Source organism: Mycetomoellerius zeteki, unplaced genomic scaffold (assembly GCF_001594055.1).
Source record: "Mycetomoellerius zeteki isolate Tzet28-1 unplaced genomic scaffold, Tzet1.0 scaffold31, whole genome shotgun sequence".
Taxonomy (NCBI): domain Eukaryota; kingdom Metazoa; phylum Arthropoda; class Insecta; order Hymenoptera; family Formicidae; genus Mycetomoellerius; species Mycetomoellerius zeteki.
The window spans coordinates 2,201,267-2,217,802 of NW_017257294.1; the positions used below are offsets into that span (position 1 = coordinate 2,201,267).

At 35.0% G+C, this 16,536-nt stretch overlaps 1 protein-coding gene across 2 annotated transcripts; it reads left to right on the top strand.

Moving 5' to 3' along the window:
• The first annotated feature begins 6,214 nt into the window (after nucleotides 1-6,214).
• On the top strand, nucleotides 6,215-8,234 carry LOC108724702 (60S ribosomal protein L34). 2 transcript variants are annotated; one of them, XM_018451262.1, is made up of 4 exons: nucleotides 6,215-6,292; nucleotides 6,457-6,528; nucleotides 6,888-7,085; nucleotides 8,084-8,234. In XM_018451262.1, exons 2-4 carry the CDS (start codon nucleotides 6,464-6,466, stop codon nucleotides 8,178-8,180), a joined length of 360 nt encoding a protein of 119 aa, XP_018306764.1. In that variant the 5' UTR covers nucleotides 6,215-6,292; nucleotides 6,457-6,463; the 3' UTR covers nucleotides 8,181-8,234. The 2 variants fall into 2 exon arrangements, with proteins under 2 accessions (XP_018306764.1, XP_018306765.1); XM_018451263.1 differs by lacking the exon at nucleotides 6,215-6,292 and adding an exon at nucleotides 6,295-6,345.
• Nucleotides 8,235-16,536: the final 8,302 nt, after the last annotated feature.

The following is a 16,536-nucleotide window of genomic DNA, read 5'->3' on the forward strand; positions in this document are numbered from 1 at the left end:
TCTTGAAAGATCACCATGAAAGAGTCTTAATGGGATCAATGTAACATACTCTCCCACACGAACAACGAGCGCCAATACTTTTTCGTTTCCTAGGCCGTTTCCGTGATCGATCTATCTAAAGATCAGACTGACAATGGAAATAAACGAGCCCTGTAATCACTGCCGCGAAACTTTTCGTTACTTATGAATGTTCTCCTTTTAGTTTAAAGTACTTGTGTAACAACTGTTGGATTGTATACACTATATATTTTTCTTCGGAGACTTTCATTGAGATTTACAGCCGAATTCTTTTTTTTTTTACTATTCTATTATCGCGCTTATTAGGTTTTGTAACATTTTGTACTGAATGACAGCTCATTTTAGTACATATGCATCTGCGATATAGAACATTGAACGGCGAACATATCGGCCTAAATGTCGTTCGAATATGTCTGTTCCTGGCCTCTTTTCTTAAGCATACTAAAGTTACGTGTTTGTCTATAACGATCGACATAGCAATACGCATCTGACAAGGAAAAACGACGATTAGAGAAATAGAGGACCGTATCATGACGGAACTGTACCAAAAATCGGATCGTAATAGTTTCCGAAATCGGTAGCGTAACAACAAGTGTAGGTTCATTATTTCGTGTAGTGAATGTAGCGAGTGCATTACACTATTACGCGTATGTCGCCTCGGTAATGTACACAATCGAGAGCAAGGGCGAATGTTTACTCTTTATGCTAAATTACAACTTACTGCCTTTGCATTACCTATATGGAAACGTCGTACACGCGCGGCCTATATATAGGTATACCTTTCGATTATAATGACAAACGACGAAACGAACGAAGCGAATATGTGCCAACGCGAGTGTGCAAGAGTTATTTTAGCGCGAGACTGCGTGACACGGGATAAACGAGTGGAAAATGAGCGGACGCGTGAATGTGAGTGCGAATGAAATTGCGTCGGTGAGTGACGAGAATCTGCCGCGACCCATTTTTCGCGCTATATTCATATGTACACGAGCGTGCGATCACGAAATCATTCTATATATACATATACATATAAATAGATATTGTGTTATAAATACTACACTGTGAAAAGGGACGAACGGGAGTAAAACTCTATCGATAGGGAAAAAAGCACAAGAGACATCCGTTCGCGCCGGAGAGCAAAGGAGGGACGTAGCGCGAGGAAAAACAATTTCAAACGCGTCCCTTATTAGCAAGCAATGCGTTAACATATCAACATTATCGCGGAATGCAATGCGAGCGCAAGAAGGGACGTCCTCGCGTGCGTCGTTACTCGAGATCGAGTTGAAACTACTCTGATTGATCTTCGATTCTGTCCTCAGATCATAGCGAATGACAAAAGAGAAAAGCCAGCCGGAAAAAAAGAACAACGTAAACAGAAAATGAAATGTAAAGTCGAAGGGTGTAAGATATGCGGACAAAATACTCACGTATACGCGAGCGACGATGCGTGCGATTGATACGAGAGCACGCGCGTCCACGAGGTAACACTTTTTTGATTTTCGCAATCCGAGGAGTTTCCTCGCGAAGCAACGTCCATTCCAATATACATGTATCCATAATAGGAAACCGTTTCCTTTCCTTAGAAGACGAGAGACAGAAAGATAGAGCGGATGAGAGGCTTGCTTCACCGTATCTCGTTACATCCGTATTCGCTAATCGTAAAGACTGCATCCCGGGTCGCGATACGTTATATCCGGGATACACACGTTACCGGCGACTTATCTTAAAAAGAGACCAACGGAGCGGCAGACATATGCGTACGAAAATATTGCGCGTGAGATTAATTAAACGGCTTCCAAGTGAGTCTGGCGAGCCACGGAGAAATTCTTTTATTTTCTAATTTAACGATTTAACGCTAGTAATATAGTCTACGATGTATATCGAGGCGACGTTGGATCGCGACAGACAAAAGCGGAAGAGGCGTGTTTTGGGAGGCGAGATTTCTCGCGTTCGACAAGATACAAGACAACGATAAAGCGAACGTCTTTCGCAGTCCCAGTTCTCCTTCCTTTAATCAAAGAAGAGGCGAAAGTCTCGCCCCTGCGAAGCGCTAGACCGGTAATTAAAATCGATCGCTTCTATCTCGAAGCGCGATCCAACGGTGCTTCTTTCGTAAACGAAATGTTGCTCGAAATCATACCGCGAGCGAGGAAAATGTCGGAATACGCTCTGGTGTCTTTCGACTCGCCGTACCTCCTTCCGCGCACGTATCGGCGAAGAAACGGAAGGGAAGAAGCGAAAAGCATCGCGGAAGGCCGCGCGGCGAGGGCAAAATCTCCCTTAGGAAAAACAAAAAGAAAAAAAAGAGAGAGAAGGCTACCGAAGAACGGCGACGATTATGAAGCAATAAGTGAATACGCAAATGCAGATTTTTATATAGAGAATGTTAACAAATTTCAGAAAATATTAATTATCGATAGCGCTATCTTCCTAAATGTTCGTATTAAAGATTAAACGAGAAAAAAGGTACGATAAAACGTAAGGGTGAGATCGTGCGGGATCCCGGCCGAAAAGGAAACGGAAGATGGGAGAATCGTGCGCCTAAGGTGAATTTGCGCCATAATCTCGTTTGTAATAACTTTGGTAATAATTCAACCGGGATCCCGCGGACGGGAGAAAAAGGTTTTAAGAACTTTCTCAAGCTGTAATTGTCTGTGTTTTAGCGACGAGTCTGCGAGTGCGACCTGAAGTTTTACGAATGCCGTTAATTTCGATATTTAGATTTCATAGAGCTCTATCAATATCACACAGAAACACACACATGGCTACTGTTAGGCACAAGGGGAGAGAAAATATACGAAATCGAAAATATATTAGGTGAGAGCGAGGTACATCGCGTAGGACTTCTCCGATTTTTGTTTGTTTTCTACGATTTCTCCGTAGAAATCTGAGGACCGCTCCCATTCTACAATTTTTTTTTTATATAGAAATGAACGAAATTTCACTCTACATTCTCAAAGTTTTCAATCATACTTCATATTACATGTTTTAGTTTTTCCCCAAAAAGTCTATGTCATTAAATATAAATAGACATATATATTTATATATAAGATATATATATCTATATTTTCTTTTGTATAATTCCGTTTGTATAATTTCTGTCTATATATAGAAAAAATAATTTAAAAAATAAATTTGTATTGTTTTTTTGCAAAAAGTAAAATTGCAATTATATAATATTCTATAATACGTAATTTTGTATACAATTTTATACTATATATGATTTTATATGGATAATTTTTTAATTTTATTTCTTCAAACTTCACTTTTTGTGAAAAAAAAACAATGCAAAAGTTATCCTAATAATTTTTTTAGTTTTTATTATTTTTCCTATGTAGTATGTACAACCAGAGATTATAGAAAAAAGAGAAAGAAAACATATTTTTTATATATAATTACATATATTATTTAATATTTAATTAAATATGGACTTTTTATCGGGAATCGTATACGTATAAAACTTTATTTAGAGAAACGAGATCGGAGAGAAAAGAGCATCAGGAAAAAACCTGAGAAATCAAAATTGCTTCAATTCGCCCGAGTATTTCCGTTGCGGTGAATTTTTGTTTTTCTCTTTAGCGCTTCTTTTTTCAATTTACCGGCAAAGAAAGAAAGCGAGAACGGCAAGCGGCTGAGGAAAGAAAATCACCTCTCGCTTAATCCTGTGTAATCGATTTTATAACTCTACTATTATTTATTAAAAGAAGAAAACCTTATTTATTTCTTAGAGATCTGACTAAATTGCAAAACGTTCTAATTATCATAAGTTATCTATTACTATTATAGGGCAGAGCGACGTATTCTTCCCCTATTTCTAGAGTTTCCGAGTGAACTCTGTTTTGTAAAAAGAAGGTGAAACGAAGCTACAGCTACAGTGATAAATATGAACGTTGTATCGAATCTGTACGCAACTAATTATATTATATCATATTTAGTTAAGCGTTAATTAAATGACTTACGAGCGCGTTGTTTTCTTTTTCTTTTTTTTTTATTTTTATTTTCCACGACTCTCTTTACAGCGAACTCTGTCAAAGTACCTGCTTCGAAAAACGAAAATCTACGATGAAAAGTAAAGCATTACACACAGGTACCGTCCCATATATTATACATAACTCACAGAAAGAGAGACAGACACACACGCGTCGCGTAATCATTACACACACACACATACACACAAAAAACACACACACGTACGATAATTTATATACACTCGCCGAGCTGAGTTTTCATAAAAAAAAAATTGGTTAAGCGAATCACCTCCGTGTGTCTTCGATTCATTGTATAAAGAAAAATGCAAAGGGGGGAAAAAGAAGCGCGAGCAAGGAGTTACTGTCGACAAATTTTGGAACGTGTCTAAAAACAATTTTTCCTATGGTGTTGTCAAGACGATGTTGAATGTACATAAGATATAATAAATAATATACCTTATACGATGTAAATCGCGATCCGATTTGTTCCTTCTCTATCCTCGCATCTTGTTAACGCGCCATTATATAATCATTGCTAGTATAACGGAATAAAATATAAAGTTTCGATAATAGTAATATTTCTGTGCCATTTCTTTTGAAATCGATCGCTACAGAGTTAATTATAATAATTATAATGCCTTACGTATCTTACTGTTGATTGTAATTTTATAAGTCTTGCATTGCAATTGAGATGGAAAACCTTCAATGACGATCAATTTGTTAGAAAAATGTAACGTAACTTTAAAGACTATCAGTTCATCCAAAGAAAGAAAGATTGAAGCATCCCTGATGAAAAATCTTCTTAGAATTTTTATATAAATCGGAATAAATTTCAAAACTCAGAAAATTCTATTCTTGGAATTTTTTATATATAGTGAATTCTATAATATTCTAAGATTTCTCATTCTAATTTTTGGAATTGTTTAAACTTCTTAACATTTTATAAGAATTTATTAGAAATTTCAGAATTCATATTAGACGTATAATATGAAGAATTCTAAAAAAAGATAAGACTTTCCTATAGCATTAAAAAGTGTTCCAATTTATGTATAAAAAAATCTGAAAAATTTTCTAAAAATTGTAAAACGTAGAAATTGTAAAAATTTTAGAAATTTACAAAGGTTTTGAAAAATTATATACAATATAATCAAAAATATTATTCAAAAAATTAAAAATTGAAATTGTATATAGGCTACGAGTAAACGCTGGATGTCAAGTGCTAAATTAAATTTTAATATTTAAACATAGTTAAAAATATACAATAAACATACGTTTCAACCTTCATTAGGTCATCCTCAGTGTAACAGTATAATTAATAATAATAAAATTTGCAACGCAGTCGGTTAACAATTTAAATTATAAAAATTCCAATCCACTCTTACATTCGTTTCAGGTAGCTTCCATTCCATTATAATCCTGTATCGATTAATCATAGTAATACTATCATACTTTGACCAATGCAATCATGAGACAATTGTTCTCATCGCGTTTATTATTATAATATTTGCCATTCCTACTTGTCACGGTGGATCGACATCATGTTTGTTATATAAGCTCTAAAAATCTCATTAGATTGCAATAGTCTTCACAATATTCCAGTCGGCAATCAGTTATTTATATTATAGTTCGTCACCATTTACATACGCTCAACGATTCAGTCAAAGTGAACTTTCACTTTGATAACAAACTGTAATAAATCTGAAGAACTCATTAGGAATATAAAAAAAAGCGTGCATTTGAATTGGAAAATTGGAAACTTTTAAACAAAAGAAAGTTATATATATTTTATACATATACATATATTTGTTTTATTTATTGAAAAACATTTTATATTTGAGCGTAAACAATCGCAACGCCTTGCAGCGAAAGAAGCTGGAAATTAAGTAACATCTTGGCGACCTCTGTTGATAAAGACCTTTGCGGAGCACTAATTTTAATATTATTACAAAAGATCTTATAATATTGTTTTTCAAGCGCATTGGTGTTCGAAAAATATGTATAGAGAATCATTGCTTTTTATTTATTACTATATATATATAAATCTTTATTTTTTAAAATTATTACTTTAATAGAACAAATGAATGATAACAATTAATATATTTTTAAAAAATTATTTATTTTTATTTATTATTTATTTTAAATAATTTATTTGTCGATAAATGAATATCAATTGTAAGTATTCTTAATTGTTATTATTAACTCGTATTTTTGTAGACAGATGGCAACACCAGATAATTTGCTATGCGTGCGTAAAAGCGTCTTCTCTCGGAATATGCCGTTTCCTCTTCCGTTTGGATCTGGATAAGGTTCGTGGTATTTTTGATAAGATTTTATAATATCCACGTTGCGTGTATCAATCGTAAGATGCATTAATGTCATATGACCTCCGCAGAGATCTGCGGCGATCGGTTATGCTTTATAATTCTATATAATTCAATTTCTCTCGCTAACAAAGTAATTAACGTTGCAGAACCAAGATGGTACAGCGACTAACCTATCGGCGACGCTTGTCGTACAACACAAAAAGCAACAGAAGACGTGTGTAAGTATCTACGCAAATAGTAGTAAATAGTAATGTCACATAAGATTCATTAGCTTCCATTCGCAGAGGAATTTTATTTTGCTAATGGCAGTATTTATCGCGATAAATTATTGAGGGTTTGAGGTTATGTTTTGGTCTCTTGCTTTAAGTTGTTTAAAATTCACGCGTGATGCACAGTGACATCATTAATCTTAAATTGTTACTCTTATCAACATTTATTTAACTATCATTACTGTAAATATTTACTCTGTATTCTGCAAAGTATTTAGAACTGTCATATTAAAGTGAATTTTTCATGGCAAATTTTATAAGTTGTATATTATTATTAAGAATTGACTAAAATGAATTTTTGTTTATAGTGTACGTACACCGGGTGGTAAATTAGTTTACCAATATCTGAAAAAACCCAAAAAGATCCCAAGATGTGGACAATGTAAGGACAAGCTCAGAGGTATCCAACCTGCAAGACCAATGGAACGTTCACGTATGTGCAGACGTAAGAAAACTGTCAAGCGAGTATATGGTGGAGTTCTCTGTCACAAATGTGTAAAAGAAAGGTACGTATTTAGCATCCTAATTTCTTATACTTTTATGAAATATTTTTTCAATAAACATTAATTATATGCAGGGTTGGCAAGTAACGCGTTATATATAAGTTGTAACGTCGTTACCGTTACAAGTTATTTTTTTCAGTAACAATTGGGTAACAACGTTACATTTTCTTCTGAGTAACGTTCATGGTAACGCAGTTACATTATTGGGGTAATGGTAAAGATTTTACTAGTTACTTTTATCGTTACTCTATTTCTATTTACATAAAAGTTTTAATCGTAACTAGAGCGTATATACATTTATCAGTTTTTGAGTTTTATTTCTCTATTAAAAAATAGAATTCTAGATATCTTTTTGTATTTACCGCAGGAATTTAATTACGCATATAATGGCGTTTTTCATTGGCAGCACTAGTGTGCATTCAGTGCACTTTAAAACCGCTATACAATCGACATAAAGATGTATGGTTAATAAAAATATAGAAACGAGTTAAACCGCGAAATCCTCGATATATTTTATTATGCTATTTGATAAAATATATTTTAGGCATTTCATCAATTGAGATATCTCATTTTTACATTTAGAGTTGTGTACTACGGCTTTAATGTGCACAAGTTCTGTCAATGAAAAACGTTATAATATTCTATTAGTGTCAAGAAAAGAAAGTAACGAAAAAGTAACGACTCGTTACGTTTTGAAGAACGATAACGGTAACGAATTACTTTTGCAAATCAATAACGAGCAACGATAATGAGTTACTTTTTAGGAAAAAGAACCGTAACGGTACCGAGTTATTTTTATGAGGTAACGTTGCCAACCCTCATTATATGTTACACATTTAACAAAAGCATCCTAAAATACTTATATTTTAAATACTGATACACTCGATAGAGCAATTATTTATCTTCAAAGCAAGATTAATCATTACTTTAATAAATAAATCTGCAATAAGTTCTACATTATGTTTAATATAATATTTATAACAAACTGTACTGATTTTCAGGATTGTGCGTGCGTTTTTGATCGAAGAGCAAAAGATCGTCTATAAGGTTATGAAAGCACAACAGGCTTCTGCAAAGACGAAAAAGACAGAGAAGTAATCTTGTGCTTTTTATTAAGTAAATAAAACAAGTAATAAAATCCAAAAAAATGAACCGTTGCCGCTATTTTATTATGGTATATCTTGTTTAGTGTACCGTATTAACTTTGTCAATTATTCCATAACTCATATAGTAAAACCTTTTTTAATTAAAAATCCTATAAATATAAAAGATTCATTGGACATGTCTTACAGCATGAATTCACCGCTGCAGACAAAATATAAAATATATATATATATATGTATATATTTATCTATTCTTATATGTGTCTAGTTACTTGAATTGAAAGATTCTATTATTGCTTAATAGATGTACAATCGTCTGTGCTGAATGTTGCAGTTAGTACTTGTATCAATTCAGTATCATTTCTCTTACAATTACATTTTTTATATTTGTTCTACTTATTCTATTTTCTTAATTCAATATATGATGTTTCTAATTATGACAACTATATTATTATGATAGACATTTTTAAAAGCAACAAATGATAATTTCTTAGGTTCTCTCAATATTTTAAAAATAAGTATTAATAAAAGGAAAGGCAAATGAGAGCGAACACTGCAGTTGTTAGCGTAAAAATATTTGTCCGAAGTATATATTTACTTGGCTGTACATTTCATATAAATTGATTCCCATATCAAACGTTTCGGCTTTTTTTCAAGCCATCCTGAACGAGTTTGCCATACAAGGAAGAAATACGCACACATTTTTTAGAGCAATGTGTGTAATGTTGCACGCAACTTAATGACAGGCGCGGGAATGCGTGCGCAGAAAACGCGTGGTGTAAACTCGCTCATTCCATACGTTGTGTGTATACGTGGCTGCATTCAATAGGCGCACGTATATCGAGAGTATACTTCGTAAAAACATTACACGTAGCATTATGAATTACCACGAATATGTTATACGTATTTCGTAACTCTATATAATTTAATGTATGTTTCAATTTCTCAACTAAAATACCGGAGTAAAATATAATTTTCTGATAATAAAAATGAAAATATTAATGATCATCGAATAAAATTTCTTATTTAAAATACTTTCGATATTTTACTTCCGAGATATTTTTAATATGGACCGTTAAAAAACTTTTCAGGACTGAATTGAATTTCAAGTTGGCGAAAGTCAGTAATCAAAATCGCATTAATATCTACATAGGAGATGTTTCGTACGTACGAAGGACTCGGTTACTCTCTCCGCGTATGGCGATCTACTTGCAAGAACATTTGCGGCTTTGGGGGGGAGAGGAGGGGGACAGTCCTGTGGACGATCGGCGACAGGTATTGTGTTGCCGATTATGGCAAAAGGGCTGCCTGCAAAACCCGTCCCGCGGGGCTATTGCGAGTCTCGCTAGCCTCGGAGCGCCTAACAAGTGCCTTATTTGTTCGGCACACGTATGGACATATACGTATACCCGGGGATCGGGTATACGCGCGCTATAGTTTCCACAGTGGTGCAGAAACGTCGCGTCGGCGAGCGGCGAGAGCTGTAAAGGCTTGTCACCTGAGAATGCGGACAGCGCGGCGGGCTGGCATTAAATGCCTGGCGTTCCCCACGTTGCGCCTATCGTTTATCGTGTCCTGAAAAATGTTATGGCTAGAACCTGACGGAATTTTTGTTTGCCGTCAACCCGTTCGTGGCCCCGCAATAAAAACATTCCGACTCAAAATGCGGCGAATATATAATTTATTTGTGCTCTGATATCCTTACATGTACAGAGTGCCTTTTACTTTTTCCCCAATTTTGGTGATAATTTCTTTCGGCTGTTTTTGGAATTGATTACTCAATAAGAATGATTTACATTAATTATTAAGAATAAGAGACTGAAGATAACACACTTTCGACGAAGTTTTCGAAATCGTTAATTAATATCAATGACATATTGAGAGAAGTGTTATATATGGGCAACCATAATTTTGTTGATACATGAATTACTAAAATTATATTATGTTTTAACTTGTAAATTGTATTCTAATCAAAATTGTTATTCTAACTAAATGTAGAACGCTCAAGTTGCTGGAACATCAAAATTTTTTATGGCATTGCTCATCGTCTTGAGTTTCCTACGTAATTATTCTTATGATCCAACAAAGTTATTTTTAAATCTGTATCTAGCTAAATTTCTAGATATTTCAGCAAAATCGTTCTTCCTATTAACTGAATGACAGGCAAATTTAATAGTTAACTCCAACTAACGTTTGGGGATGGAAGACAAAAGGAGAATTAAAATAGGAAATATTTTTAAGACTTCGATGTTATCTTACGAAAAGAGCTGCATCCCTCGTAGTATTCGCGATCGCTGAGCGATCTTTGCGATCTCGTCACAACGGACTGCAGAACGTGACCGCACGGCTAGAACGTGATACCTTGTTTCCTTTTCAAGTTAAAAATTCCTGCGTAACTCGTCCACCGTTGTGGGACGTTGGTAGGATGAAAAGATCCTACCCGGTTGGTAGGATGAAAAGAAGTACGAGGAACATGATGAGTCGACACGTCGCAAAAAAACGGCGCAACGAAAAGTCAGATGCCATGAGGCTAATCCGATTTCATGGGACGAGTCGGGAATGGGCACAGTGCTCTTTGACCATGATTTAAAATTTTCCGTAGAATCTTTCTCACCGATGCGCAAAACATCCTTCTCGAGACCGTATCGAAAATGATCGCTGTGGCTGGCCGCTGCAGTCGGTGCGGCATTTCGTCTCGGTTCAATTGCCTCGGAATCGTTGCAACCACCGCAGCTGCGAGTAGCAAGCGAGATTGGTACATACACCTACTCACGCGCATTGCAATTTTCGATTCCCTCGAGCGTGCCGAGACGCATCGCGGCTATCAAGTCGAATCGTTCTCCGACACCGAGACGGCAAATGCATTTACGAAGGAAAGGAAATAATATTTTTCGAAACGAGTTGTAGATAATGATGTAATTCAATCCCTGAAAAAAGATATGGAGAGAACGATTTTATTAAAGTATCTTAAGCTTTAAACAGATGTAGAGCTGAAAATAATTTTATTGAACAATTAAAATAACTGTAGGAAACTCAAGCATGAGAGAAAGGTCACCGATACTGACATAGGTCTCCTAAAGCGACATCCCTTTATTTCTTAGAAACTAACCTTTGCACCTTATTAATACTAATAAAAACGTGATCTGTTTAGCTAATTAAAGAAGCACAAACTCATAATTCATATATTTGTGGCTTATTTCTATACCAAATCAGCTAAAAACAAATTCTATGAATCCGAGAAGAAAATTCTTACGGTGTTCTTTTGCAAATTGCGTAATTAAAATAATAGTGACTGTATTATTGATAATATTATGTCATTTTAAATGTTTATAGTTTCATAAATTAATTTTCTTTACAGAATAGGATATATCTTTATTTATAGAATAGGAATGTTGGGGCATTATTGCCTACTATGTCAATGTTGGAGTCCATTTCAGACGCTCATTTTTGCATAACTTACGAAAAACTTAATTATTATAAAATTGCAAACAGTATTATAAAAACTGCTTATACTATCTGATAGAAAACACTTTTTAGTTTGTATTTATGTTTTTGAAGTTGTATTTTTATTTTTGTTTAAGAAATATTGTCTAAAAATAAAGTGGTACGTCGGTATCAGTGACCTTCCTCTAATAAAATGTATGACGCAAGTTGGTTGCTAGATGTGAAATTTTTTATAGCTCTAAAAAGTTTTCACATTCTAGCAACCAGCTTGAGAGAGCATCCTATATTTTATTACTTTAATAGTCTAAAAAATAAAATTATTTTCAGATCTGTATTTATATTTAGCTAAATGTTTAGATATCTCAGCAAAACAGTTCTCTCCATGGATGTAACGTTTTTTTTTTTCGGATAAAATTAAATTTCAATTGATATTAATGATGGACGATAGCTTGATTGAGAGAGAATGGTCTAACACGTATAATTCTCTCTCTTTCGACAGATACGGCAGTGGACGGGGGAGGCTGACCACTAAATTTTGCTCTTCCATTCGGAATTATACAGGAGGATACATTGGTCGCAAACAGCAATTGTCCGGTGTCACGTTTAATTGACGGTTATAAAATGTAGCACGAGCGTGCAGTCGAGAATAATTTGGCGTGAGACGCGCGAGCCAGCTCTCGGAGAGGAGATGCGTCGCTACGTGATTCCTATAATTTTCTGGATCGTGTTTAGCGAAACGACAAGTAGGTGTTGTAATATGCGTGTCCCTATCATTTCGCGACATTATTATTAGATAGACGCGCTTTGCATCGCATTACGTCGCGTTGTCCTCACTATTCGCGGAGAAACTCTCTACCACTCAAAATAATAAGCGAAATTAATCGATGGAGTAAAATCTTGATCAACAAATTTAATAAATATTTTAATATAGATATATATAATTATAAAAAAATATAACATTTTAATTCTCTTACTATACAAGAGATATATCATAATAAATCATAATGCATTTAAATGATATATTTTTAGTAATACGCATAGTTGTATATATTAATGTTATAATGTGATATAATTTTGATTACACGTGCGCACTACATTATGCAATTATGTAAAGCGCAGTGCACAGAGATTAGGAACAATTTATGCCACAAAAGTGTTTCAGAAGATGCGCGTTAGCGTATGATTCCTATAATTTCCAACGCTCGTGTTTGACAAAATAACAAGTGGGTGGGTGTCGGTTTTCACACCCGCGGCTCGACGGGGCCTCTGCGGAGAATGTAAAAAAGGGTGGTATACGAAACCGGTCCCGATGAATCTTTGTTATATGAAGCCCCCACATATCGTTTGCCGCCTTCTGCGTGTGCCTATAAGGACGAAACGGCTAGTCTCAGGACCGTACTCGCTACGAAAGATACCTACTCTTTGTATTTCCAGTTGTCGTTAAATTAATTTGATGATAGTGCCTTTTAAGACCTAATCGTATTATTATTATCTAATATTAATATTCAAACGACTTTGGATAAACATATTATTATGATCGCTTGTTTAATAAAAAAAAACAGAGTCGACAATGAGACAAATTATTGAAATTATCTTAATAAGACAAAGTGTCATTTCATTTTCTTGATATTGACAATATTCCGTTGCAAGAACAAATAGTTATTAACTGGTGGTTCATCTTTAATGCCCATTCAACGTCGACGAATTAAATATAGCCATTACGTCGAATTCGCGTGTTCAACGGAGCGCCAAATGCGGCGAGTCCTCGTTCATTAGCTTAAGCGCTCGATTACATCATGCTCGATTAAAATCGAATGTAAATCGTAGCTCTCACGAGTCGAGGATGTCTCATCGTAATGGTTGGTCATGCTCAAGCGTGAGCATTTTGCAATGTAGTTGAAAAAAAATTGAGAGAAATCATCCAATCTCTAATATTATTATAATTATGATAAATGAATATCGTTTTCTGTCGAAAGAATGTAAAACTTAGAAGTTACAACTGAAATATCATCTATCTTATGTCTAAATTCTAAGCAGAATCGTAAGGCTCGTAACATATTCCTGTAAGATTTGTAAGAATTTGTAAGTGCTTATATCTTTATACAATATTTTTGCAGACAGCTTCTTACTAGCCATAAAATTTACAAGAAAGCGTAGATATTTACGAATAATCATATACATACGTACGCATAAAATTAGAATACTGGTCACAAGTTCTTATACAAATTTTACGAGAACACGTTACGAATCTTACGAGTCTGCTTAGAATTGACCCATTAGTTTATATGATAATTAACAAGTTGAAATCTCTACTCCAAATAAAAATTTCATCCATGGCATCCCAAGGAACAAAAAAAATATCAAAATGACTTTATTTTTATTCTTAACATCAATAAATCATCAATTTTTTAAATCAAAAATCATCATTTTGACTTTCATGAACGTCAAAATAAAATTAATAAACGTTATTTTGACATCATGAAAGTTAAAATGATATTTTTTTATAAAATTTGATTGTTTATTAACCTTAAGAAACAAAATTAATTCATTTTGACTTTTTCTTGATTCAGTGTTGAGTTTCTCTTCCTTAGGATTGAATTCGAGGATCAATCCAATTCAAAGATTCAAGAGCACAGCTCTTAAAGAGTTAAGGAAGTAACATATTTCTAATCGACAGAAGAGATTAATCGATTAATCTGCTGGCTACTGTTTTTTCTCCGCGATTTGGCGGTTTGTTTTCTTTGATCAAATCACCAGTGGTCCCAATTCACACCTGACTCTCAGCGATAAAAACTGCCTCTAAAGATATCCTTATCTAGCTCCTGCGTAGGCACGAATCCCGTTCTTAAGACTTGGAGGAAGTCAACTGTTATCGTAGAGAGCAGGTAGTCGTCTCTTACAGCGCGCACCATCGAGCAAATTCATTTGAGCGCTCGTCTCCTGGAAGCCACTAGCTCTCTCTCTCTCTCTCTCTCTATTCGCTAGCTTCTTTCTCTTCCTCCTTCTTACCCATTTCTTATTCTTTTTCGTGATAAACCGTGCAGCCGCAGCATCCTTCGCCGACCACTCGAAGCGGTAGTGAACAGGACGATTAATTATCTCGGCGCCAAACAGCAATGATGAAGGTAACGACGGTCGATTAAGATCCAGCATCAAGAAAGAGAAAGAAAGAAAGCAAGAAGAGGAAGAAGGAGGACAGAAATCTCTGCGAAATCCTTGAAGAAAATTAACAAGAAATATACCTGGTCTGCCGGTTATTTCAATTTTTTCCATTACATCGTGCGATTAAATACTAGAATTACTCGATGGCTAATAATAGCAAGCGTGAACCGCAACATCGGACGCTTATCTTTATCGGTTTGCTGTTCTTGTATCTCGATTTTGACGTTTGATAACGATACGAGTTGGACTCGGTGAACTATTTGAGCAGCTTCGGGGACCCCTCGACTAAGTAGACACAATTACGATCGATTATCCAATGTAACCTTCCACTTCCACCGACTAATCTTGACCGTTCGTCGTTGGACCGTCACTTAAGTGAGACAATGTCCCGAACAAAAAAATATATTATTATAGCCCCTCGTTTAAACGATGAAGATTCGAATAATTGTCAACGTGTGGGTCACCCCGGCATCCTGTGAGAGATGACAATCTCAATAAAAGATCATATATTATATTCAATCTTTTGTTAACGCAACGTCTCATCTTTGCTAGATATAATACTCGTATATAACCAAAAAATACGACTGATTTCTCCAACGAAATTTTAACTTTAAATTTTGCAGACGTATATATTTATAAAATATGTGTTCATAAGTTTTGCAGGCACTACAAATGTATTTAATACAACAAATTAATTTCTAGTTTCTAGAAGTTTCAGGGTCGCACTACGAGGCGTACGGGACTGAAGTTTATATCGTGCGTGCAGAGGAAGAAAGAGAAAGAGAAAGATGAGAGGAGAGACCGAGATCCAAGGGCCTGAACGGCCTGCGGATGCTACGGTTAGTTGCCAGACGAGGATCTCGCTCTTTTGTGGCTCCAGCCGTCCAGGCCCCTTCGTCTTTCTCGACGAATGAAATATACTTCCACGGAGAACGGCCCTCGTAGCTGGCGCCGAATAGATCGGGATTTTCGGGCCCCGACCTTCTTGCCAGCTCTCACTGTGTTCGACCACTGTTGTACAATGCGCCGAGGCGTAAGCACACCCGGTTTCTTCGGAGAAGAATCCTATTTATCACTGCGATTCATTCAAAATCCCTCTTATATATTTCAACCCATTATCTGCTGAAGGTTAAAAGAATAATTCACGAGCGGCAATAAACATAACGATGAATAACATTTTCTAAGATATTTCTTTACGAAACATGATTGAAAATAGCTGATGCAAAATAACTCAGATTCAGCAAGAATTTAACTATTTGTTAATTATTTGTTATACCTGAAATGCGTTTTCTGTCTAGCTGAAATTATAAACGTCATAAGAAGAGAAAAAGAGTAAAAATTTTGAATATATTAATACAAGCAACAAATAGATTTTTTATCTTTTTGGTTACATCTTAAACTTTTTAAGTAGAACCGTATTATTCAAGTCAAACTAAATTGAAATTTCCTTAAAATTGATTAAAATACATATTTAAAAATTTTGAAGTCCGATTTATGAGAAATTCATCATTCTTTTCCGTCATATTTTTCTTCAAAAAAATCTATTCCTACTTAGTTTGCTTTAGAATTTGAGTGACTTGCAATTTTTTTAGCAATTTTCGTAGACATCGGTATGTGCTGAGGACGAAGAGGATTGACAAAAATAACACCATGGAGCGTCTCCTCCTCCGTTCGAGGTGACGTGAAATAACAACAATAAAAGTTGACGGGGGCCGATCATGGTAATTGTGTTCCGCCGCGTCACG